The sequence below is a fragment of the Pelodiscus sinensis genome, chromosome 26, assembly GCF_049634645.1.
Source record: "Pelodiscus sinensis isolate JC-2024 chromosome 26, ASM4963464v1, whole genome shotgun sequence".
Lineage (NCBI taxonomy): Eukaryota > Metazoa > Chordata > Testudines > Trionychidae > Pelodiscus > Pelodiscus sinensis.
Genome location: NC_134736.1, coordinates 5532774 through 5559678, shown reverse-complemented (window position 1 = coordinate 5559678; position 26905 = coordinate 5532774). Strand labels below are relative to the sequence as shown.

The following is a 26905-nucleotide window of genomic DNA, read 5'->3' as shown; positions in this document are numbered from 1 at the left end:
CGACAAAACCCTGTAGTCTAGACACACCCGTACACAAATGTATCCTCTCTCTTATACAAACTCTCTCTCTCTCTCTCACACACACTCTCAGACACCCACTCTCAGACACACACACACACACAAGCAGTGGCCAGTGGACGAGCAGCCGTGGCCATGGTGAGCAGCTTTTCTCACCGCCTGACTGCGGGAGGCCAAGGGCAGAGCGGGGAAGACAGACCATGAAACAAGAACACCACGCCGGCTCCTCCAGCCCCCTGTGCTGCACTTAGCAAGTGTCCCTGCTGAGCGTCAGCAGAAGCGCCCTGGTGGCAGGACACACGCCCTTTCGTCTCCCGCGCCCAGCGACGCTGAGCCCTGCCTCAGAGCAGGCTTGGCTTCTTGGCTGCCAGATCCGGTGGCCAACATCTGCCTGACCCACCTGCAGGCTCTGGCTTCTCCGGGAGAGCAGTTCCCTTGCCCAGCCAAGCAACCAGCCCTGTCCCACCCTCTCATCTAGCTGGCCAGCCCCCAGCATTTCTAGGGCACTGATCCTTCCGGTCCCAAGCCTCTCTCTCCTCCACTTCTCATACCTCTGGTTTTCTCCAGTCCTTTCTCATTCGCTCTTGCAGGTTCCTCCCCCTCTCCCTCGGCACGGCGTAACCACAGCCCCTGCGACCCACCTTGCCTTCTACTGCACGCTCCTCCGCTCAGACCGGGGCAGCTGCCCACAAGCATGGAGGGAACAAACTTCTCTCAACAGGCCCTGGGGACTTCAGCCTCCTCTTCGGCCCCTCTCACCACCGCCGCTTCGCTGCCAGTTACCCGGCACGTCTGACCGGAAGCCCAAACCAAGGCGCCCGGCTCCCACCCTCACTTGACGGGGGAAGCCAACCAGCCAGGCACCAACAATGCCCCCAACCTCTCCACGCGGCGCCGGCCCAAAGGACAGGCAGCCATGCTGCTGCAGGCCACATGCACGAGAGGCTGCGGCGTGCTTGCTTTCCGTTCTTTCGGGGGCCACAGCAGGACCGGAGGTTGCATGCAGCAGCACCATGAAGATGCAGGTGCGGCGGTGGAAGGGGGGGAGAGGTTAGAATACGACGGGAACCATTCCACAAGGGAGGGAAGTGACAGGCGGTGGGGGGAACACAGATTCCACGGGCGGAGGTGGGGAGGCACCGAAAGGAGAGTGCATTTGTGTACCTGGAGGCCAGAATTTTAGGGGAAAGGCCTAGAGTGCCATGCGCTAGCGTAAGTTAGGCTGGATGGTTGCATACTCGACTAGGTCTCCGCCAGCTTGGATGGAGCTCCGGGGGCTGGGCGTCGAGGCCAGAGCGGATGTGTCCAACTCTGCATAGTGGACATCACAGTCCTTGGTGCCTGAATTCTGGAGATGAGAGAGCAGTGAAGCGTGAAAACACAGCGGGGATGGCAGAGGGCGGGATGGGAGTGAAGGGGTAGGGGGGTGAACACCAGGGAGGAGCGAGAGAGAGAGGCACAGTGTGCGGAGAAGTGGGGGGCATTGCATGGGAATGGGGGGGTCATGCCGAGAGGAATGAGAAAGGAGAAGCGAGATGGGGTGTTTAAAAAGAAGGGGGAGAGAAGAAAGACAAGAAGTGAAAGGGGGATCAAGGTAAGAAAGGGGGAAAATGAACAATCATTACGACTAAAATCCCCCATCCAAGCCAGGCTCTGGACTCCCCGTTTGTCAGCCGAACTGGACACCCACCCGATCGCTCCAAACTCTCTGGACACACATGCCCTACAGTGTCCCCTGCACTCTGGCGGCTACCCCACTTCCAGGCTGCTGTGTCTTTGGGACATGACACCGGAAATCCCAGCCCCCCTGACGTCAATGGGGACAGACGTTCGCCTGGTGGGAGGGTGAACTGGATTCAATCCTCATGTGCTGCCAGCCCCCTCCGGGAGTTGGCATTCCCCCTGCAGAAGGCCTGGGAGGGGGCAGGGGACGTGACCCAGAATCAGGGGCAATGCTTGTATTCCAGGCCCCGGGAGAACAGTGCATGGGCGGGTGGGTGGGAATGGTCATTAGATCCCTCGGGATAGCCATGGGGCTTTGGCAGGAGGGTCCCAAAGCTCTTCCAAGATCCTCCAGTCACTAACAAAAGTCCAGTCACCCGTGAAATATTGCACACGGAGCTCTCAAAGCCACAGCTGGGTGCCTAAAGGGCAAGAAAACACCCTTCCCATAAGGGAGGCACTGGGGTTGGGTGGGGATCTGTCTTTCCCTCTGCTCCTGCTCCTTGTGTGTTGCTCTCTCATGAGCGGCCTAGCTAGATTGCTAGTTCTTGGGGCAGGGAACACCTCCGTGACGCGTCCGCAGAGCACCCAGCATGTCCGTAGTTGATCAGCAAGGAGGACCCTTGCACAGACAACATGATACATACCTGGCCTCCTCAGCAGGCTCCCTTCTGGGGACCACCACACACCTCAGTAAACAGAGATGAGCGAACCTCCTGAGAGGTTTGTTTTAGGGTGGGGGAAACTGAGGCATGGAGCAGGGCCGTGACTTGCCCGAGTTCACATGCCAAATCAGTGTTGGAGCTGAGAGTAGAACGCGGCTCTTCCGATGCCCAGCATTAAGGAGCACTGCAAACACCTGCTCTAGGCAGCATTTCGGGGGTTGCCTCTGACCCAACCCCCACCAGGTGGCGGGGGTTAACCGTACCACAGGTGTGTTTGTGCCGGCACCCCAAAGGAAAGGCAGGACACTTCCAGAGACGGGAGCCTTTTCCCACTTCCCCTCCCCAAGCTGCTGCAGGCTGTACACACTGGGTAACAGCAGTTTAATTGGAGAAAGTTGCCTGCTCTGCCTTTGAACAGTTCTGACATTTACCAGTCGTGGCAGGGCAGTTCCTGGAGGTTTAGGGCTCTGGGATGAGCCATTTGAAACACCTGTTGCTGCCTGGGGGCAGGTGGTTGGTTGAGGCATCACCTCAGACTGTCTTGCTCTACCATCTATCCTGGTTCTTCCGGTGTCCAATTCCCCCCAGGGGTCCAGACTGCCTGGTCTTTGGAGGGGAACCAAGAGATGGCAAGATGCATTTTGTGCTGCAGGCAGGGAGACGGAGCTGACGGGTTAGCTGCAGGAAACCCGGTGCACAACGTTTGGGGCAGGGGGTGTATGGGTCATACACAGTGTAAGGAAGAAGGGGGCATGTGTGTGTGTTGGTGCACAAGGTAGTGGTGAACACGAGGGCTTGTGAATGTGTGTGACATGGGGGTTGGTGTAGGTGGCAAGGCGTATAGAGGGAGAGGCGGGGGGAAGGGGCTGGATGAAGATTACTGAACATCTTTGGGTCTGTGCTGGATGATGCTGGTCCCAATCCAAAACCCCGACCCCGAAGACCGTACTCTGGCTCCAAACTCTGCTGCGGAGACCCTTTCTCTGGGCCTGGAGAGGTGGGACCCAAAGCGCGAGGGACCCTTCGGCCATTGTCCGCAGTGCTGCCCCACGGCCTGCACAGCCCCACACAAGGCGGGCTCTGGGAGCGGGGTCTGTGTCTTGGCAGAAGCCCCTAAGTCTCCTCCACTCACTGCTCATCCCTGCTCCTTGCTTGGAGCAATAATGTCTTGCAATATCCATGGTGTGATGTGTACACAAGGGGCTAATGCGGACACCCTGGCCACTGTCCTGTAAACCAAATGAACAATACAGCTGCCGGGATCAGCAGACCTTTTCCTTCAGCACCTGCAAAGGTGCAACCACTCCCCGCACATGTACCTCACACCTGGCTTGCACACTCACACCCCCAGGCTGTTAGCTCACATCCACGTGCAACACAGACATCCTACGAATGCACCCCTTAGCACACATGCACGGCTTCAAACACACACACACGAGTGACATTTACACACCCTCGCTTGTGCATGCATATACTCGCTGGCAAAGCCACGCACACGCTGGTACTCCCAGTCCCAGTCGTGCACACACAGTTACATACACTAGAGGGGGGGTCGGCGCTGTGAGCTTTGGAGCCAGATCTGGCTTTTGCAACGTGCAAATCTGGGCTGCATCTGGAGCCCCCCTACCCCCACCCCCACACACTGAAACCCAGACGCACATGCACATGCACACAGACGCACACAGCATGATCCCCAGCAGCCCATCCAGACCTTGTGTCTTTCTCTGGCCTGAGATCCCTGGAAGAGGAAGCAGAGCTGAGCCCATGGGCACTGGCCTAGCTTGGAGCTTGGAGGGGCTATGCTGACTGGATGTCCAGGCCCTCCATTTCTGACCCCCATCTCCACCAGGGCAGCAGGGGGGCATGAGGTTATTTGGTACTTGCCTGCCCACAGGAGCTGTCGTGTTTGTGTGTTTGTCGGGGGGAGGGCAAGGGGGAGGTGTAGCCTTGGCTACTTGAGCCTGCCTTAGGCCTGGACCACTCTAGAGATGCCAGTGAGCACCACTGCTATAGGGAAAGTGAGGTGCAGGGAGGGACACATCACCCCTGCGGCTGGGGCGTGAGGGAGTAGGGGGAGGAGGAGACAGCGGGAGGTGAAGCGAAAAGTTCCTTCTCTTGAGGCGCAGGCAGCACCGCTCCCCTGCCCCCGGGAAACACCCAGCCAGGAGCAGCCGAACTGCCTGTCCTTCTGCAGGCCTGGGGGGATGGGAAAGTGGAGGTGTCCGGGCAGTCCAGGACACTGGTGAGGATGGTGAGTTCCTCTCGCGAGAGCCAGGAGGGGCCTGGAGTCGCCCGTGAGAGATGATCACAGGAACTGAGGGGCCTCTGCGGCTGTGGGTGGCCACCGGGCAGGCTCGGCATGCAGGGCTTCTCTTCTCTTCCACCCATTCTCTCTCCTCCTCCCCCCTTCTCTTTCCCATCTCTGGCAGCACTCTCCCCCCTCCCCCATCTCGCTAATCCCCTCCCGACTCTCTTTCTCTCCAACTGTGTGAAACCATCACCCAGAGGCAGCAGTTTTCATGCATCCCTGCGATGAAGCTACTTTATCCCAAATTACGAGACATCACACAATTCATTTAACGCCTAAAGAGCCCGCCCCCCTCTCAATGCAGCACGCTCGCTCTCTGGTCCCTTCCCCCATCTGCGTCTCAGCAGACAGAGCGCCAGCGGAACAGGAACATCCTGCATTTCTCCAGCACCTCCCCCTCCAAGGGGGTCCTGACGGCAGTAACAAGCCATCTACATGCAGGAAACTCTTCAGCCTGCAGCTGCATCTGGGGTGGAACATGCTGCAAAGCAGAGCAGGGCAGGAAGAGACCAATTGAAACCACAGGGGAATTTAGGGGGCAGGCTGCAGTTCCTCACCCTGGGGTGTGAACTGTCCTGACAACTCCCAATATGCAAAAGGATTTATCTTAATTTCCCCACTTATCTCCAGCAGCATGTCAGAGCCTTGGTATCAATCATCTGCAATCTCCACCACTGGCCGTAGAGGTTCCTCATCAAAGTACAAGTTGAACCTCTCTAGTCTAACCGGTGCTGAACCAAAGAATTTGCCGAACCATGGGAGGTCAATATAGTCTGGCAGCATTACCAGCCCTTCCACTGCTCACTGGGCTCTTAGGGTACGTCTACGTTAGCCCCCTACATCGATGTAGGGAGGCTAATGAGGGCAACCAAAACTGCAAATCAAGCCCGGGATTTAAATATCCCGAGCTTGATTTGAATGTTCCCGGCCGGTCGCCATTTTAGAAATTGACTAGCCCAAAGTAACTGCCCGTGTCTACACGCGGCAGTGAAACGGGTTTCCGAGTTAAAGCCCCTAAATCGAATTAGCTGGTAAACCCCATTGCGGGAGGAATACCAGCGAATTCGAGTTAAGGCTTGAAAAGTCAGTCAGCACTGCGGGGGCCTAAGCCAATCGTCCCAGGCAGTCTAGTTGTACCTCGGCGGGTGTGTAGATGACGGAGTTACCCACTGCAGAAATGAGGCCAGCTATCTCGTAGGGCTGTCTCCCTTCTAGATCTGCATCAGTCCTCGAAAACAGCCGTCCCTGCACGGCTGCAAAATTCCTTCCCTGTCTGCCTGGCCCCTAGTCCCCTGCTGCTGCCGCCTTGCATTAGCACCTGCCTGTTTCGAGCTGAACAAATCCACACAAAACACAGGGTGGTAAAGAAGTGTCCTCAATTTAAAGTCAAGCTCCGGGCAGTTCTGCCCTGCAGAGAACTGCTTTCTCAGGCTGCAACTCCGTGTACATTGGGGCTCTCTCAAGATCACTTCATGGCACCTCCAGCTTAACAGTCTCTTCAGGACCGGCCGGGTCGGAGGCCCAAATGCCTTGGGGAACCACCAGAATCCTACCCTAGAATAGATCCCAGCACCTCCTACCTCCGTCCCTTCCATCCACCTCCCGCTCCAATGCAGATTCGCACCTTGCCTCTTCAACCTTCTACAAAAAGACTTGAATCTTTGCTGGGAACAAGGCAGAAGTCCGTTAGCAGCCTGGTCCATTAGCATGCGGCACGCTGAGCCCGTCAGCCCCTGAGTCCCAGAATAAACATGCCTCAGAATCAGTGTAGGTCTGCAGCTGTATTCCCCCCACCTGCTGCTAGCGGGGTATTAAGGACCCCCGGCTCTGAGTCCCCTGAGGAGATGGGGACCCCAATAGGCACTCAACACAGGGCAGGCCCAGTCAGAAGATGGACCAGGAGCCACAGACAGCTCCTTAGTCTTCCAGCCACAGGAAGGTATAATTTCAGGAAAGGGTGTGTGTGTGGGGGGGGGGGTCTGGTGTCTTGGGACTGGCGTCAGGGAGTGGGGGCAGGGGGTTGACTCACCCACACTCATGACAGTCCTAATTGCCACCCCGTGTGCTGCTGGGCTGTGTCTTGGCGAGGACCCCAGGGACGCCCCGTGCACCCACAGTTATGGGGAGCCAAGGGGGTTGCGCGGCAGAAGAGGAAAGGGCAGAGTCCTGTCAGGCTAGGGGTGTTGGGGGGCCTAGGACTGGATGAATTGGAGTATGTGGTCCTGCCTCTCCTTTCCTGTAATAGCTGGAGAGCAGGCTGCCCGGCCCACCCCAGTGGATGGAGGCGCGACCTAGCCCCTTACGAGGGGTTCTTGTGCAGAAAGCTGGGCCGGGGGGCGGCAGACCCAGCAGCACCTGCTCCTTACCAGCTTGTCGGAGTATGGCGAGGGCTCGCTGGCGGCCATGTCGTAGTACGGCGTCTGCAGCGGGAGCTTCTGGATCTCCTCCTCCGGCTTCATGTTGTCTAAGTGGACGACCTGGAGTTGGGGAGACAGATCGAGAGAGCAAGCACCATTCTCACCCTTCCTGCCACCCAGCGGGGGAGCAGCACCTGCCCCAGGAGACCAGACAAGGGGAACCGCGTCACCCAGAGACCACCCCCTCTCCAGAGCTCTCCCCCCCACTTGCCTTGTCTCACCATTTCTAGGCATTGCATTTCCGGTGTATTCACCAAGGCACCAATCCTTCCAGAGAAGAACCCTGCCTGGCCCAGAACCCACCCATGCCCATGAGGGTGCAGGTTGAGCGTTGAGTTCCTGGACAGAGGGGCTAATCCCGATGCACTGCCCTCCTCCCACCAAACCTGCTTCATCGGGTATTCCCAAAGGCAGCCTCCCCATTCCGGCACCCTGGAGTCCGGCTGAAGGCCCCTCTCTCACACTGGCCAAGGAAGCGGGCACCAGGCTGGGGCAGGTACCTGGATGTCTTCGGCCGTCAGGTGGCTTTTCATCTCCTGTTTCCTCTTTGGGGGCGGGGCGGGTTTGTGGGATGGAGGCAGGTCAATCCTGCAGGGAGAGAGGCAGAGGTTGGCTCGACTGAGGAAAGAGGCAATCTCCCTCTCGCACCGGGAGGGGCTCGATCCTGAATGCGGCAGCGCCCACGGCAAAACTCCCCGTGTCTCGCACCGGGGGGGGGGGGGGGGGCGCAGACCTAGGCCAAGCAGATCGGGCATTACTGGGAGAGGGGCTTTCCACTCGCTATGATGCTCACTCCCCCCCAGGGAGCCCACGTATCAGGGCTGCCCTGCCCCGGAATCTGCTTCACCCGCTCTGCAATATAAGCCACAGAAATGTTCACAGTCCCAGAATAAAGGGGTCATTAGGAGACCCCAGATGCAACCAGCACTCACCTCTCTCTCCGAGAGCTGCACCCCCCCACATTTACCATTGTCCCCCCCCCCCCATGCCCTACTGCCCCTTCACTACAATTCCAGTCCAGATTGTAAGCACCTCGGGGCAGGGACCCTGGGACAAATTCCGCCCAGTGTGAATAACACACAGTGGTTCCATGCATCCCCTTTGCCTGCAACCCCTCCCTCCTGGCCCTTGGACCTGCAGTAGGGTCTTCTCTGTCTGTACAGCGCCTAGCACAGGGGCTCTCAATCCGGAGTGGGGCCTCTCAGCACTATTGTGAGGTGGCGCGATCCATCGATTCTGCTTTCCGTGGAGCTGTCAGCATCGTTAAGTGGGCTGCTTCGAATAGTCCCCCCACCCCGCTTGGATTCTTTCCTCCACGCTGTGCGGCTAATCCCCAGGGAAGTCTCTGCCACAGATGGCAGCCCCCAGGCTGACGGGAGTAAACCCACGTCAGGGCCAGCACCCCAACATAATGCACACACTGTGCAATTTATTCCTGACCCCAAATGGGGGAATCAACTTTTGCCCTGGAGCATGGGGACTGGCAGCCTCTGGAATCTCCATCCGAGGGGACGTCTGCAGATTCGGCTCTGACGCTTACAGCGGCTAATCGTTTTACAAAAACTTTGCCGTGCTAATTAGTGGGCGGCTTCCTCCCTTTCCTCCCCACACTTGTTTGCTCTTGTCACGTTACTGGATTTTGAGGGGAGCAGCCAGATCACTGCTGCACCCATAGCGGGGTGTTGCCCCCAAAAGGAATACAAAGGGGGCCATGGGAGGTGTCAAATAGAAGCCTACTTTCTTCTGATTCCATATATGCTATTCATGTGATTGTATAGTGTCGGCATGTGAAGTTATAAGCATGTATTTTGTGTGGATACCAAATGTTTCTCTATATGTGGTTGAACTATGGGCAAAGCAGCTCAGCCTATGGACATGCTAACGAGAAAAGCTCTGGAACAATAGCCCTCTATAGGCCAAGGACACACCTCAAGAGTGGTGACTCATACCTAGGGGCAACCAGCAGGGAACACAGGGATAGGCCATGGGCCAGGTGACCTGCTGTAGCCAAGAAGAGACCAGGAAGGAAGGATAAATAGGCCATGTGATCGACTCCATCTTGGTACTCAGCTCAGCACTTCATCCCAGAGGCAGCATTGCAGGGATCGAAAAGCCGGAAAGACCTGTGGACCCATCCTGATCCTAGGATGCTCAACAAGGAATTTTAAGCCAGCAGCTGTAACATCTCTGCTAGAGCCTGCATCGAGAACTGGGAGATTCGATGCATGTAACGTACTATCCTTTAACCACCTTACTCTCATGCTTTACTTTATTGTAGTAATAAACCTTTAGATCATAGATTCTAAAGGATTGGCCCAGCCTTATTTGTGGGTAAGATCCAGAGGGTAAATTGACCAGGGATCCGTGGCTGGTTTCTTGGAACCGGACAGAACTTGTTCGAGGTAGGTGGGATTGGGTTCTAAGACCCCCCCCCCCCCACCTGTGTATGAGGCCTGGGGCCATCTGGGGCATGGATATTGCTGGGGTGTCGGAGGGGTTTTGCTCGTGAGGCTTCAGGCAGGCTGCTGAAGCGCTCTGTGGGACTGGTTTGTGGCCTGTGTGGAGAGGTCACTAGTCTGGGGGCTGTAAGGAGCCCCGAAGTTGAGCAATTCGCCCTGAGCGGACGCCCTCAGCTGCGCCCAGACCCGGCCCGGTCCGTCACAGCTCTCCTTGTAGACTCCAGGAGCGGAGGGAGGAGGGGGCCATTCTAAGCCCTGAGCAGGACTCAGGGCATGGACGCAGGGTGGAAAAAGGAGGGTGCAGCCCGAGGAATCCAAGCCTGCCCATTGGCTTCCGTGGGCTTTGGACCAAACTCCTCGAGGGCTGTATGGCAAGTGGTGAAGAGGGAGGAGGAGCTGTCCGTTATCTTTGGCTTCAGGCGGCCTGGCCTTGTCCCAGGCGGCCTCCCCAGGGTCAGGGCTGCTCCATTGTGTGTCTCTTCTCAGCTAATGTAGCTCTTGTGCTTTTATGGAGGGCCATTATGGGAAACCAACTGGCTGAAAGTGGCCCTTTTGCAGGCCTGATGCTGTCCGGGCAATTTCACCCTGTGTGGCTATTATAGTGTCCGCTCCTGCTTTTCACTCTGCTTTCTCTCTGTGCACTCCCACCATCCTCCAGTGCCTTCTCTCAAACAGAATTAAATGGAGCAAAAAAATTTTTTGCCGGGATGTAACAACAATGGGTGGGGGGAGCGCCATTTCTCCTTCAGCACTTCAGCACTTTGCAAATGGGAAGGGGGTGATCTGAGGGCAATAAGCAAGTCAGTTTGTTCTCAAAAAGGATACAGCGGGAAGGAGGATTCTGGTCCCTGGGAGGATGTAGGAGCAGAACTTCTCCAAAGGGCGAAGGAGGCGCAGATTGGGGCAACTGCTCTGCTCCAAGACCTTCTGCTCTGTGCCCTGGATGACAAAGCAGGACAATGGACTCTCACTGAGCAGCAGGGAGTTGGCCTGTCTGCCCAGGCCTGTGAGAGGGAGGGATCGTTTTCTAGGATAAATTGTAGATTGTCGATGATGTGCTGGAAGGGCTTAAGCAGAGGCTGTAGGGGATGAGCAGCCTGATATTTTCCTTGTTGGGCCTGTCTTGAAATAATTAACTTCTGGATCCTTTTCTGGCTTTGTCAGTCTGTTTCCTCTCTTCCCCAGGTGGGTATTTTTTAAGAATGCTGATAAAGATCTTGCAGGGGTTGGTCTCTGGGACTGGAGCAAATCTGGTTGAATGTTAGGGCTTGGCTGTAGACAAAGGCTCGTGAGATGTGTCCTGGATGGAAGGTAGGGGCAGGTAGATAAAAACAGTGATCAGCAGGTTTCCAGCACAGGGTGGTGTTTATATGACCATCATTTATTTGTACTGTAGAGTCAAGGAAGTGGAGCTCTTGTGTGGACTGGTCCAGGCTGAGGTTGGCAGTGGCGTGGAAATAGTGGAATTCTTCAAGGGTCTCCTTTCCGTGAAGATGTCATTAATGTAGCACATCAGAGGAAGGGCGCTAGGGAGCAAGAGCTGAGGAAACGTTTGAGGGCAGCCATGAAAATATTGGCATCTTGTGGGGCCATGAGAGTACCCATAGCAGTGCTGCCGATGTGGAGGTATAAATTGTCCCCGGATTGGAAATAGTTGTGGGTGAGGACAAAGTCACAGAGCTGGGCCACTGGGTGTGCGGTGGCAGCATCAGGGAGTCCACCCTTGTGTGGAATGTTGGTGTAAAGAGCTTTTACATCCACCGTGGCCAGAATGGTGTTTTCAGGACGATTCCTGATGCTCTGTAGTCGCCTCAGGAAATCGGTGGGGTCTCGAAGATAGCTCGGAGTGCTGGTAGCATAGGGTCTGAGGAGAGAGTCAACCTAACTGGATAATCCTGCTGAAAGGGTGCCAATGCCGGAGAGGATGGGATGTCTGGGATTTCCAGGTTTATGGATCTTGGGATGTCCGAGATTTCCAGGATTATGGAACTTGGGATGGTCTGGGATTTCCAGGTTTATGGATCTTGGATAGCAGATAGAATACTCCTGGTTGGGGCTCTGAGGGTGTGTTTGTATAGATTTGGTGCTGATCTGTAACAGGGAGTTTCTTGAGTAGATGGTGTAGTTTCTTTTGGCACACCCCAGTGAGATCAGAGGACAGAGGCCGGTAGAATGTGGTGCTTGTGAGTTCTCATAGCCTCCTCTTTGTAATTTGACCTATTCATGATGATTCTGGCACCCCCTTTATTGACAATGTCAGAATTATTGTTGAGGCGATGGAAAGCGTTGCATTCTGCATGGCTGAGGCTACACGTCACATGAGGTGGCAGGTTCCCAGTATCAGCCTTTGCACCTTTGCAGAAGCAACCAGGGTAGAAGTCCAGACTGTCATTTCGACCATCAGGAGGGGTCCACGTAGAAATCTTCTGCTTGTAGAGTTGGTTGGGGGGGGAGGGGGGGGGGAAGAGGGCGGGATCCTGTGGGTCAGAGCCATGTTCAGTGGGGTGTTGGAAATATTTCTCCAGTTGGATGCAGTGAAAATAGGCTTCCATGTCACTGCAGAACTGTATCATGTGTGTGTTGGGGGATGGAACAGGAAGAGAGTCCCTGAGAAAGGACAGAGTCTTCTGCCAGGCTGAGTGTATGATTGGGTAGATTAACAACGTTCTATGGGATGAAAGAGAATAATTCACTCCTCTGCTCCTAGCATTGAGCCATGCCCGGGGCTGCCCAGCCCACCTTCAACATGGGGCAGTACTTCAAACTGGGCCATCCACCACAGGGATGGGGAGCAGAATCCCCTTGGGCGCGTCCCAGGCCTCCTGTCCTGCTTCTCGGATGGATCAGGACCATGGAGAGCGAGCAGGTCATCGCTTCCCAAGAGCTGCGAGGAGGGGAGGGGCCATGTGTTTCCAGACCCAAAGGGGGGGCTGGGTCGTGGATCCCTGAGCATCTGCCCCCCGCCCCCACTTTTGCACCAGCAAACTGGCATTTGTGCCTGCCACGCTGCCCCCCTGCAGGTTCAATGGGCATTGGTGCAGCTTTTGCAGGTTCCCCGTCACACCCCCTCTTTAAACACCTGCCCCCAATTACCCACAGCAGGGCGACAGGGTGGTGGAGAAGCCATGGGAAGCAATGTGGGACTCTGGGGTCAGTCTGCAGGGAGCAGGGCTCTAGGTAGCACTTGGGAATCTGGTGCCTGCAAACCTGGCTGTCCCCGCACCAGCAGGCATGTCGGTGGGTAGCTACTGGCCTGGGATTGTGACCGGATCAGCTATGAACATTATACACTAGAGGGGAACCAATTCCAACCCTCCTTCCTCCACCAAAGATTTATCTCCCTCCTTCACCGTGGGGCTTTGGATCTGGCAGCCCCTGCTGCAAACCCACCCTTTGCTTGGGATCCTGACCAGTTTGCTTTGGCAAAGCTACAAAGAGGCCGGGCTTTTTCCAGCCCCGATGCATGTGTCTCTCCCCGTGCACCTGGTGTCGGTATCAGCATTGGCACTGTGTGGAGAGTGGGAGCCCACCCATACCCTGCTCCCCTGGTGTCCTGTGTTCCTGTGGACAGAGGCGCCACACTCCTTGCAGAGGGGCAGCAGAGACGGGAAACAGCCGGGGCTGTGGCGGGTTAGGGTTCAGGGACCCGGGCCCAGTGATGCATGTGCGGGCTCTGGCCAGGAATCTGAGAGAACGTTGCTGTTTAGGGCTGAGGGGCCTGGGTGGAGCCCTGGAGGGAGGGATCCGGGAATGGACTAGCAAGGAGAGCCATGGCTTAGGATGCGGAGCATGAGCAGAGCTGAGGAGAACGGGGTGGGGGGGGGGGTCCAAGGCTGGAACGCCACAGCCCACAATTGAGGGGCACCAGCTCAGTGGCACGCAGAGCCGGTCTTAGGGGTGGTCCTTTTAAAGGGGCCGCCGACAGAGCTGGTCTTAGGGGCAGGCTGCGACTGCATCTTGGCCTGACCTCCTGAATCATCCCCCAGGTTTCCCTGGTTACTCCCTGACCTTTTTTTGTTGTTGTTTGCTTGACAAATTTTCCCCGGCGTTTTTTTTTTCTTTTTTGCTCGTGGCCGCCAGGTGGTTAGGCCCGGCCCTGGTGACATGCACCCTGCTTGTGCTGTGCTGGCTGCTGCTTCCTGCCTCCAGATGCACGGCCAGTGTCATTCATTTTGTCCGAACACAGCAACCCCCTTCCCGCCCAGTTCTCCGAAACGGCTGGAGCTGGAGCGACCGCCGAGGCTACTCACAAGTCATTGTCGGTCTCCGTGCGGCTCTTCTGCTGGCGCCGGTAGATGATGAACACAGTGACAGCCACGCCGATGATGAGAGCTGCAGCAATGACACCCCCCAGGATGCCGATAATGCCCCCAGGGGCACCCTGCGGCTGCGGCTTATCTGCAATGAACACCAGGACATGACAAGCAATGCATTAGCCTCAGGAGCCCAGGAGCTCTGGTGCCAGAGGCCCGAGACACTGCAGACCCCGTGGTTCCTGGAGAGAGGTCAGCCTCCAGACAGACAGACAGACAGACAGACATGCCCTCCTTGATCTCCCTGCCCTGTGCCTCCCCCTGCAAGGCAGACCCTTCTGCTCCAGGATGGCCCTTGGTTCCTCCAGGTCTCCAGAGACTTGGTTCCCTATTGACAGACACTGCTCCGTCTGGGCCCCTTCCAACCTCCAGGTCCATGGACGGCACCGTCATAGGGCTCTGCCTTGAGGAGCTCCAGATGCTTCCTTCCCTGGCCTCCCATAGGGTAAGCAAGTCTCCCCACTCATCCGCCCCTTGCTGAGTACCGTGACCCTCCTCGCCAAGAGCCCAGCATGCTGCTGTCACCACTGCGGACCCCTCTCTGCCACCGCACCCCAGTGGGACCTGCCTCCCCATGACCAGCTCCATCCAAAGGGCCAGAACCAACAGCCGGGGGAAAGCGACGGGGCAGCAGGAGAGGGAGAGATGCTCCAGCAGGGGACGGGGGACCTCATCCTCCCAGAGATCCTTGTACTCAGATATGACAATGGCGGGAAGCCCATCATTCCCTCTCCTCGTGGCTAGAGATCCCCAGGCACAAGTGCCCACCAAAAACTCCTCCCCGTGCACCAGGGGACTGGCTCTGTGAAGGAGTGTTAACCCTTCGGCTGCTGGCTGAACACCCAGAAAGACGAATCTGTACAATCAGAGGTTAATCCCAGTGAAGCGCTTTTATTCCTGGAGGTTGGGACGGACTGGGGGCAGAGGGGTGTGTGTGCATGTCTGTGTCTGTGTCTTGCATCCCTGGAGCACAGATGTCCTGGCTGTCAGATGGGGTGTGTGCCTCCCGCCGTGGCTCCCGTTGGCCCTGGCACCGGAGAGCACCCTGACTCAGAGCCGGCCCCGGTGCCGCTCCCATGGACCTCATTCAAAGGAAACCGATCCCGTGGGGTTGATGGGAAAGTGCTTTGAAACGTACGATAAAAGGATTTAATTTGCTCTACCTTCCAACCTAATTAAACTTGAAAACTAGCTAATTGGTACTTTGTACTTACAGCTCTGGCAGTGATGAAAGAGGATGATAATTGGAATGGAAGAAGGAAAAAAAATCCAGGGGAGGGGAGAAGAAGGGGTCTACAGGAGCCTGGTCCCCGGGGAAGGGATATGCTCACAGCAGAGCATGGAGCAGAGACCTGCCCACATGGCGTGTGTGTCCCATTGCAAGGGAACAGACGTGGTGGTGAGACCCATGTGACCACCTCCTCCCTAAGTACAATCTGCTTTATATCCTCAGCACCTGAGCCCATCACATGCCCGAGAAGTGGGCCAGTCCGGCCAGACCTGTCTATTAGGTAAGGCCCAGGGCAATCACGCTCTGTCCCTGCCACCCCATTGCTTGTTAGGGGCACTGACCAACTAGCATCCTTCCCTGACACACACTAGAGGGCTGGACCAATCAACACCGCTGTCCGCCATGCCACTCCTATCAGATGTGGACCAATCAGCTTCCAGCTCTGGCGCTTAAACAAAGCAGTGACTTGTCTGCGAGATCCTCCAGTAATTTGGGGGCAATGCTGGGGAAGGAACCCAGGAGTCTGGACCCCCACTCCCTTTTCTAACCATTATAATCCCCTGCCTGCCAGAACCGGGACCTGATCCCCCGAATCCCAGCTCTCACTCCCTGCTCTAACTGCTAGACCAGAGTTTCTCAATCTTTTTTTTATAAAGTACCCCTTTTTCCAAAAAAAAATAAGTACCCCCTTTAAAAAATATAAGTACCCCTAGTACCTACAATTTTCAGACACACACAATTTTTTTCTACCATTGCAACACATTAGTGTAAACAACTTAATCGTAGCCGGGCAGGTGTGACAGCACGTTGGAGTTTTCCCATCTCCTGCACCCCCGTAATGGCACGGACAGACTCCACCAGCCAGTAGAATAGAGGGAGTTTATTGCTTCTCCAGGATACAGCACAGCATAAATGTCATCTGGTTCCAGGGCAGGGCTAGGATGCCTCAGCCCCCTTGGAGATAGGGAAGTCCCTAAATCCCAGCCTGTTGCCTAGGCTGCTTCCTCCATGAAACCAGCCAGAAACCTAACTAACTCAGGGTATGTCTACACTACCACCCTAGTTCGAACTAGCGGGGTAATGTAGGCATACCGCACTTGCAAATGAAGCCACGAGGCGTACAGATAGTGCAGAATGGCTTGCTAGTTCGAACTATCTAGCCCGTGCCGCGTGTAGCCGCACGGCACGGGGTTCGAACAAGCCGGCATTTAAAAATGGCGACGGCCGGCTTATGCAAATGAAGCCCGGGAAATTCAAATCCCGGGCTTCATTTGCAAGTGCGGTATGCATACATTTCCCCGCTAGTTCGAACTAGCGGGGTAGTGTAGACATACCCTCACTTCCAGCCCTGCCCCCAGCCAGGGCTCCACTCTTCTTCCCATTGTTCTGCTCCCTGAGAGATAACTGGTCAGACAGGTTCGAAGCCCCCTTGCATAATGACTCATCCCCTGCCCTGCTGGGCCGTGCTGCAGACAGCAGCCAGTGGAGGTCACTCACAACCCAAGCCTAGCAACCAGCAAGGTACCCACACTACGGCACAGCGGGTGATGGCATTGTTGGGTGTAAAAGGTACAAAAATAATAAAACGCTGTAAAACTTAAAACAAAAAATCAGTTTTCTCCAAATTTCAGTCGTCTCTCATGCCACCGGTTGAGAAACACTGTGACCATGCGGCATCTCAGACCTAGAACCCAGGCTCCCTGGCTCACGATTCCCTGCTTGAACCACTAGGAATGTGCAAATCAATCCACGTAGGGATCACAGAACTAATCACTCATCTCCTCATCGTGGACTCTTTCACCACTGCACACCCTTTACTCTGCCCATCCATGTGAGCACGGGTGCTTGGAGCCAAAAGCAGCAGGACGGAGCCGCGAGCACCTATCTGGAGCAGGTCCTCCAGAGGGCAATCAAGAATGGAGAGCAATACCACCGTAGCGCGGCAGTGATGTGTCAGGAGGGACAGCACTAGGGACCCTGTTACTACAACAGGTTCTGTTGTTCTGATGGTGACTCCCCCGCTGCTGCTCCCAGAAGAGGATGGAACGGTTGCAGCCTTCCCAGCCCCGAAGGCAGTGGCAGGAACTCACACGACCTCTTGCACTAACCCTCACAAAACTCACCAGCACCGGGCTCCCTGGCTCTATTTCATTGAGCTGAGAACAGACAGCTGAAAGTGGGGGCAGGAAGAGCCAGTATTGTTCATTCTGATTGAACTAGGAACTAGGAAGATGGTGTGGGGTTTGCTCGGCTCCTAGCACCTACCTCATAGGTAGGTCTTTTGATGAATAGCTCTCACAATCTTATCATAACAACAAGGAGGCCTAGGGCACCTTAAAAATTAACAAATTTACTAGGGCATAAGATTCTGTGGGCTGGAGCTTTGTTAGTCTTTAAGGTGCCGGAGGATTCCTCATTGTTTTTGCTGAACTCACTAACACGACGACCCTTCTGAAACACGTCACGACCTCATAATGTATTTAACCCTGCAACTAGCCCTGTGACATAGAGCATTATCAGTACCCCGTGGAAAACTCTGACTGAGAGAGATATTAAGTGCCTTGTCAAAGGACATGTCACAAGTCGGTGGCAGAGCAGAAAATTGAAACTGGGTCTTCCAAATCCCTCCCCACTTTCTCTAATTTTACTTCCTCTGTTTTTATTTCTGTCCCTGTAGTCCCCATTGACATGACCATGAAACCGGAGAAGGTGGACAATTTGATGCCTCTTGGAAGTACCATCAGTCAAGAGGGTTCCAGTTCTGAGAAAATAAGAAGAAACGTTGGGGAAGGCACGCTCTGCATTTGGAAGACTCGTAAACATCTGGCAACTCAAAAAACATCTCCCTCAAGACAATGCTGAGCGCGCACAAAACAATTGTTATTGCCATCGCAACCCAGAGCAGTGAGACATGGCAATTTACCAAGAAAGATACACAAAAGCTGGATGCATTTCATCACAAACGTCTGAGAAGAATATTGGGAATAATGTATAGCGATAGGAAGACGAATGAAGAAGTTAGAACAATTACTGCACAATGCACCCTCTGACAAATAATCTACAAAAGAAGACATCGGTGTTCTGAGAACGGGAAAAGAACACTCATCAAATACTGCCTGTGAATGGAAGCCAGAAAATGCAAGAAGAAAGAGAGGAAGGCTGCGGATAGCATGGAACTGAACAGTACTGAAGGCCATCAGGCACCTCTACATGAAATGGGAAGATTTGGGGAGGGCTGTTGACAGGTGAGGATGGAAAGGGGGATAGCCCAAGGTGCAGGAAAGCATGGGACTGAGTAAGGTCTAAATAAGGTCCCTCAAATCCCAAGCTACTGGCCTAAGCTTCCTCTTGATACAGGTTGAACCTCTCTAGTCTGGGACCTGACTGATGCTGAACCAAAGAATTTGCTGAACTATGGGAGGTCAGTGTTGTCTAGCAGCATGAAACTCACTGGTCTCTTAGAAGACATTTAGGGGAACAATAGAGCTAAAAAGCAACACAGAACAGTGAGAGCCAAGACTGGTGGCTGTAAACAAACTTTACAGGACCGCAGGAAACTTGGCCACCCCCCTGATAAGCGGACACCCGGGTAACTAGCATCATGCCGGACAATGGATGTTGCCGGACCAGAGAGGTTCAACCTGCAGATTGTTAACTCTGTCACCTCTGCAGGGCCTTCCAGCCCTAAAGCTTCCATGGGTTACACACAATTGACCTCTCACAATGGCTCTCTGCTTGTCAGTGGGATTCCCCATGTAAGAGCAGACAGGATAATAACGGTCTGGGGCTATGAGGAGTATATTGGAATTGTTTCCCTCCACTGATGAAAAGCAGCTACCACAGGGGTGGAACCGACCAACTTTTTAACAGCCCCCAGGAACAATGCAGCTTAGGACGGGAAGTGAAGCCGACTGTTGTGACCCATTGGAAGCAGAGAGAATGTAATTTCTTATGTTGGACTGTATCTCTCTCACTGGAATTAACATTCCTAGGCTTGGGTGGGATAGATTTTAGAGGCAAATGTCGATTTCACAGCATATGCACAAACCGGCAAAAAACATATTTCCGTCAATAGTATCTGAAATTGACAGACAGGCAAAGTCAGGAAAATGCTGGTTTTAGAACTTGTTGATTTAAGGATCTTTTCTTCGCCTGTTTTGGCAGAGGACGTGGGCCCTTTGTGTTTTAATGGTTATAAAGCTTTAACTCATTGAACTCAACATTTATGGTCATGAAATAATTATTCTCTGACCCACCCAGCTGCCTGATCCTCGCCAATAATTTTGTGTAAAAATTTAAATGGATAAAACTAAAAAAAAAAAGTTGCTTAAAATAGGCATTGGTGTTATCTGTCAAATGCTGCCCTGCCAAAATAAATCCATTCCAGTAGTTTTTATTGGCAAGATGTGCTCCGCCCGTTTGATTCGTACCCCCTCCACAAGACAGTCTGTCTAGCAAACTTGCAATGTGGAGCCTTCGTAGGGTTGCCAGGAGTCCAGTAATTTCACCTCCTGTCCAATAAAAAAATTCAGAAAATACCGGACACCTAAAATGATTTTTTTCCCGGCCAGGAGGCGAAAATCCCGGACTGTCGGCTCAATACGGAGGCAGCCTGACAACCCTAATGCTTACCGGGTTCCACAGGGGAGCTGTCTGGCCCTGCGCAGGGAAGCAAGATGGCAGGTGGTCGCCAGCAGCCTGTTAGGGACAAAAATCCTCATCATGTGGGGCCTTTTTCCTGGCGTGATTTTGTTTGTTTGTTGTTCAGTATTTTTTCTGAAACCATCTGACAACTCTAACCTTCAGGTTCAGTGCTGAATCCAATGGAAAAGCGCCCCCTATTGGGTACTCTGCCAGCTGCTTAGCTGTGAGGCTGACACATGCCATCCCATGCCTGAAGTCCCTTCGCATCGCTGGCGCAAAACCCGCTGTGAGGCAGCCGCGAAAGCAACAGGTCTGTGCGCATCCCTCTCCTAGACTGCTGCACCCAGGAGCATAGAGGGGCAGCAAGAGAGTCACAGAGGCATCCCTTCTCACCAGCAACTCCCGCGATCAGTCCCTGGGTGACACGGCAGAGAACAGATACACTTGTCACATCAATGCCTGGGAACTGAACACCAGCTTGAGACATCCCAGCCAGCATGGAAAAGGCTCCAGGAGACAATACGCTGTCACGACCTCACTATCTCTTCTGTTCTCGTGTCCCTTTATGTGCTTTGATGCGACCCTGCTTTTATCCTACCTGACCCAGCATCTCCATCCGCTGGCATCTCCTTGCCCGGCCCCTCTTTGAAAGCTCGGAGCCAAGCAGCAACTCACAGCTGTCGTCACAAGGCAAGGGCCAGCTCTCACCCTCCCGAGCGTGGTACTTGAGTGCCTCTTCTCCCCCCTCTTTCCCGCGCCATACCCCATAAATAATATTTCTGCCTTGAGACAGCTCACTTACTGCCATGCTCAGGCAGACAGCTGAAGCAACGGGAGATGATCTCTAGGACTCCATTAGCAATTGTGGCAGGGACGAGGACTGTAAAGAATCCTGCAGTCACTTCGGCTGGGGTATTTTCATGATGAATTGGGCCCTAATGACTCTCTTGATGTCAGGTAGCGAGCAGGGAACATCAGCTTCCTGCTACCGCTGTAAATCAGGCCCTTGGCAAGGAAAGGACTTGTGCAAGGTGGGGAATAAATAAATAAACAGAGCCAAGTGAATCTCCAGGAGCCTGCATTGGAGGTAGGGGCAGTGGAGGGAGTCGGGAAGATTGGGAGAAGGGGGGATGCAGCCGTCAGTTGGCAGGGAAGAGAGAGGGAGGGAGGGGGCAATGGGAGAAAGTCGGAGGAAGAGGAGAAGGGGAGGATGAAGGATACACAGGAGTTCCAGGAGGAAGGTAAATAGCTCCATTGGCCCGGCCCTTTCTCCCACAAAGGGTGAATCTCGTCGGAGCACGAGACAGACGAGCCTTGGCAGCTGGTTCCAGACACAGAACCAACTCCCCCGGGTGCTAAAGCTCAGTAGACCTCACACCCAACGCCCGGCACCCCACTGCAGCAACCCTACCCAACGAGACCATTCCATGGTGCACGGAGAGGGGGATGACGACGGACGTGCCGGGCGGTGATCCGATCGGACAGGGGCCAGATCAGAACCAGCCCCGAATACACCAGGGGGGAAAGAAGGGAGGAAGTAAAGCAGTGTCAGATGCATGCTTGGCTGGACAGGCCAAGAGGGAGAAAGGCCAGGCCAGCGAGTGAAAGGAGGGTTACAAAGAGGGACGCTGTCTCCTGCTTTTCTCTAGTTCCCCCTCCATCTCCTCCTCCCTCTCCACCTCGTCAGCCTTGTACTTCCCTCTTCTCCTCGCCTCTGTGGTTCCCTGGCTCCTGGCCCTTCCAGTCCCTGGTCCCTGACCTTATCAACCTCACTTCCTAGAAGCAGTTCACTCCGGGGGAGTCTTAATGAACCTGCTGAGTGCTGCAATCCGTCTGCCTGCCTATCTGGCTGCGTTCGCCTGGGATGAGTGAGTGGGAGAAGGGGGGGCTCCTTGTATTAACTGGGGTGCTGCGGGTGTGGCTGCAGGGCCAACTTATCATTAGGCACAGTAGGCACAGTGCCTAGGGCCCATGATACTTTTAAGGGCCCGCAAACATGTTTTAACTTCTTTTAAAATCAGAATAAAAAAATGAACTTTTAGGGTCGAAGAAAATGTTTTAATTTTTTTCTCACATCATAAAAAATGAATATTTTAGGGCCCACAAAAATCTATTACATTTTGCCTAAAACAGAAAAAAATTAAAATGTTGAAGTATTTAAAGTTATATCAAAAATAATTTTTAATATTTTATTTTTTATGGAGGAAGGGGCCCAGGAAGGCAAAAGTGCCTAGGGCCCATGAAAGTCATAATGTGGCCCTGCGTGGATGCACAGCTCGGTATGGAGGGCCTAGCAGTGGGAGCCGTGGGTCAGTATAGGGGTGCACTAGGAGAGCTGTAGGGATCCAGGGCGTGTGAGACAGGGCCTAAGGGCTGCGGGGAGGGAATGAGGCTTGGTCGGAGACACGCTCTTGCAAATTAAGAATGCAAACACCCTCGCTCCATGTCACGCTAGAATTGCTTAAAACTCCCCCAAAAGTTTGCGCGAAGCATTTGGCAGCGAGGCAAGTTGCGGGCAGCCCAATGGGGCTAAACAAACAACTCAGCCTTATCTGAGCGGCTAACAGCTGCCAGGAGCGCTTCATTCCGGCTGGAACTGGAATGAACGTGAACAATTAGCACTGAGGATGAAAGCAAAACAACCCAAAAAAAATTTTTGGTGCCATTTTCCTCCTTCCGTTTGTTCTTGTATTCCGTTTCCCCCAGCTCCCTGCACCCGCGGAGTTGGGAGCACAGCAAGGAGCCGCCTACCTCCTCGTCCTCCTTGGAAACAGACTGAAATGCTATGTATTAATAACGAACCCAGCGCACGCGCACTGTTGTGTGTGTCTAAGAACATAAGCACAGCCAGACTGGGTCAGAGCAAAGGCCCATCTAGCCCAGTGTCCTGTCTGCCCACAGTGGCCAAAGCCAACTGCCCCAGAGGGAGTGAACAGAACAGGGAATCCACAAGTGATCCCTTTCCTGTCGCCCATTCCCAGCTTCTGGCAAACAGAGGCTAGGAACACCATTCCTACCCATGCTGGCTAAGAGCCATTGATGGACCTATCTTCCATGAATTTACCTAGCTCTTTTTTGAACCTTGTTAAAGTCCTGGTCTTCACAAGATCCTCTGGCAAGGAGTTCCGCAGGTTGACCGAGTGCTGCGTGAAGAAACGCTTCCTTTTTTTCTTTTTAAACCTGCTACCTCTTTCCTTTGGGGTTCTCAAAGCTGTTCTCCAATGTGGCTAAATATTATAATCCCCATTTCACAGATGGGAAAAGCAATCCATCAAAAAAAATGTGCAACTTGCCATTCATTGGCAGAGCCAGCAACAGAACCCAGGAGTTCTGGCTCCCACATGGCTCTTTGGAACTGTGGATGCCTCTCAAGCAGGTTATAAATCTGCATTGTCTTCTCCTATTGTGCTGCCGGAAGGAGATCAAACGCCCTGATTAACCAGTCAGGATATCTGATGGAAGCAGGACTCCGATCACACCAGTGTGAACCCGAAGTGGGAAGACCCTGGAAGGAGCCAGTCAGGATGGAAGAGAGAGAATGAAAACAAACTAATCCACACGCTTAACGAGATTCCTTGGGTGCTGGGTCCCAAGCGCCCGGGCAAAGCTTGCTGCTCCCATGTGCTGCACGGCCACAGCTCTGTTGATAAGTGGGGTGACACCACATGCATCCTCACTCTACTTGCACAGGTGACAAGAGGCTTGGGAGGCCGGGAGAAGGGGAACGGGCCGGGGAGATGGGAGAGGAGAGTTTGGGGCAAGATGGGAGCAAGATGGGAGTTTGGGGCAAGCTCAGTCCTGGCTCACACCGGGTCCAGGACATACCCCCACTGCGGCTCTGCATTTAAAGTGTATTAGGAGCCAGGCGGGCAGGCTGCCTGGCTCAGCGCCGGTTCACGCTGGGTCTGGTAGCTCAGACCCCTCTCAGCTGGCTGCTGCCGCCCCGCGCTCTTTATCAGGGGCAGCAGCACAGGGTAAAGGGGACCCAGGCCCTGTATTTCCTCGAAAGAAGAGGGGGAAGAGAGCAAGAGGGTTATTAACCTGCTGAGCTGGGGATGTGACCGGAACAGAAATGGTTAAACCCAAGGTGGAGGCAGAGCTGGTATTCCTGTATTGGGCTCTGCACAAATCCGTGAATAAGAAAAGGCTTTAAAAGCAATCCCCGGCTATTTGATGGGGCTGCTTATTTAGAATCATAGAATACTAGGACTGGAAGGGACCTTGAGAGGTCATCGAGTCCAGTCCCCTGCCCCCATGGCAGGACCAAATACTGTCTAGACCATCCCTGATAGACATTTATTTAACCTACTCTTAAATATCCCCAGATAAGGGGATTTCACAACCTCCCTGGGCAATTCATTCCAGTGTTTAACTACTCTGACAGTTAGGAACTTTTTCCTAATGTCCAATCTAAACCTCCCTTGCTGCAGTTTAAGCCCATTGCTTCTTGTTCTATCCTCAGAGGCCAAGATGAACAAGTTTTCTCCCTCCTCCTTGTGACACCTTTTAAACACCTGAAAACTGCTATCATGTCCCCCCTCAGTCTTCTCTTTTCTAAACCTAACAAACCCAATTCTTCAGCCTTCCCTCCTAGGTCATGTTCTCTAGACCTTTCATCATTCTTGTTGCTCTTCTCTGGACCCTCTCCAATTTCTCCACATCTTTCTTGAAAGGCGGTGCTCAGAACTGGACACAATACTCCAGTTGAGGCCTAATTGGCGCAGAGTAGAGCGGAAGAATGGCTTCTGGTGTCTTGCTCACAACCCACCTGTTAGTACATCCCAGAATCGTGTTTGCATTTTTTTTGCAACAGTGTCGCACTGCTGACTCATATTCAGCTTGTGGGCCACTATGACCCCTAGATCCCTTTCTGCCGTACTCCTTCCCAGACAGTCGCTTCCCATTCTGTCTGTGTGAAACGGATTGTTCCTTCCTAAGTGGAGCACTTTGCATTTGTCCTTATTAAACTTCATCCTGTTTACCTCCGACCATTTACCTCAGACAAAGGTAACTGTCATTTACACCCCCGCCAGCCCTGTTCAGGGAGCTGCCCCTCGCTCTGCTTGTGGTTGGTCTACAGCTCTAGGCCCCCCCGCGGCATTCAGCAGAAATCCTCGTCTCACCCTGAGCCCAACCACTCTGTGCAGCAGAGAGCACGGTCACCCCCCTACTCCCAGCCCTGCGGGTGGGCTGTGGGCACTGGGATCTCATAGCCGCAACACTCAGGTCTCCAACGGACAGGCCCAACCTGCTCTTCCTAGGGTTTGCGGTGGTCTCCGCCTGTGTTCCCTTTAATTGTTGCCACCTGTGTGCAGAATAAATGTTGTGAGGTTCTCGAAGGCATGATTGGATGTGCACCACCAGTGCCTGCTGCCTGCTAGGGGCGCTGTGCTGTCAGCTGGGCAGCATTTGAATCTCTCCTGGGAGGCCGCCCGAGTGTTCCACCTACAGATCACGCTGGGAGCTGGTGCAGCAGAGCAATCCCCCACCAGCCAGTACCTGGAGGCTGATCTAATCCCAGGGGAGAGCCCAGCCTGGTGCACCTGACGGCTTTTCCCTTCCATGCCCTCCTGACCTGTTTGCCTCGCTCTGCGTTCACTCACCCACCAGCACTGTGAAAACAACTCCACAGGGTGGAGGAGACCTGGGAGCATGGCGAATGGGGGAGAGGGGGGGAGCAGACCCCTCCCCGGAGCTCCTGCTTTGAAGAGGAAACTCATCTGGCAATGGACACGCCCGGCTGTTTGTTATTAGTCGAGATTTCATGCCCATTCTATCAGGGGCAATTGCTTTGCCACCCAACTTCGGCCGTGGCAGCAGGTACCAGAGGCAGCTCATCTCCGGTTGCTAATGACCTTCCTCCCCCTTCTCCCCCGGCCTGCCATGCAGAGGACCCATGCCATCAGTGTTTAAGTAGCTGCTGGACTGTGAGAGTCTCATCTCCTCTGGAATTCAGTTTGACCCCTGGCGACCTCCGATTGCAATTCCTCTTTGAGTTTCCTGCAGCAGCCGGCTAATAAGGATGGCGTTTAAGGCTGGGTAATCGCAAGGTGGAGCGGAAAGTTAACCCAGCCAGGCCTGGCGGAAACAGCCATTGATCCTAGGAGAGTAACGTCGGCAGCGAGAGATCACTCAGCTCTTTGCAAAAAACAGGTGTAGGGATGGCTTTGCCCGGTCCAGAAAAGCAGCCACCTCTGGTGGGGAGCACAGCAGCTGTTTAACACCCCATGACAACAGCCGGCAATAGTCCGGGGTGGGGGAGTTCTTCATGTCTTTTAAAGTGCTTGGGGGAGGGTTAGCAAGGAAGCTCCTGCAGCGATAAGCACATCCTAGATGCTCTGCAGGTGGAAATTGGCACGATTCCATGGCCTTCAGGGCAGCTATGCTGACCGACCCCTGCTCAGCCCCCTGCGGTTAGACTGGATTGACCACACTGGAATCCGGACAAGACGGACGGCAGGTGCTCGTGTGCACACACACAAGCATCCATCCCGACGCCTGCAGAACGGCCTGCATCCCCCATGAGGGTCTGGATGCAGATTTCAAAGGCTCTAGGCTGCTGGGTGGCTAGCTCAGGGCCGTCTGCTTGGCTCCATCTCTCCACTTGCCATGCAATGCCCCAAGAACGTTTTCTGGCAACCCAACTGCCCCCCCCCCCATCTCCGGAGAACCACATGGCACCTCGGCAGCCAGAGCGCACCAAGGCGGGGTCAGAAACCTGTTCCTCCGCTACACATCCCAGTCCTTGAGGTGGCCCCTGCTGGCCTGGGCCGGTGGGGGGCAGCTATTGATGCCAGGGACAAAGGCTGCAGCTTCACTCAGTCACTGTTGTGTGCAGCTGGTGTTCCCCGCCCCCGTGCTGGTACCCGGAGCTCACAGGCAGGCAGGGGCGGCGAGTATAAGAGGCAGGGGAAGGCAATGACATCCCAAACTGCCCGGCTGGCCCCGCCCACACTGCCTCTAGCTCCGCCCATTCAGTGCCGCTTCCCTAGTCTGGAGCCATGCCACCTGCCCTCTGGGACTGGGGGAGCCAGGAAAGGCTGTGGCTATGCACCATCCATCCACCCACCCTCCCATGCACCGCTGAGGCAGTGGTGGGGGAAGTCTGGAGCCGCCCACCATTCATCT

General features: G+C 54.4%; 1 protein-coding gene across 3 annotated transcripts in view; it reads right to left on the bottom strand.

The window, feature by feature from the left end:
• The window catches only part of NECTIN1 (nectin cell adhesion molecule 1), a 177212-nt gene that overhangs the window by 18884 nt on the left and 131423 nt on the right, over positions 1-26905 (bottom strand). Inside the window, exons 6-9 of one of the 3 annotated variants that reach the window (XM_075909742.1) lie at positions 13840-13987; positions 7631-7718; positions 7080-7190; positions 1257-1366 (exon numbers count right to left, since the gene is read on the bottom strand). In XM_075909742.1, coding sequence (XP_075765857.1) covers positions 1257-1366; positions 7080-7190; positions 7631-7718; positions 13840-13987 — 457 coding nt within the window. Of the gene's footprint in view, positions 1-1256; positions 1367-5909; positions 6447-7079; positions 7191-7630; positions 7719-13839; positions 13988-26905 lie in introns of those variants that run through there. The other 2 variants (XM_075909739.1, XM_075909740.1) reach the window with 2 other exon arrangements.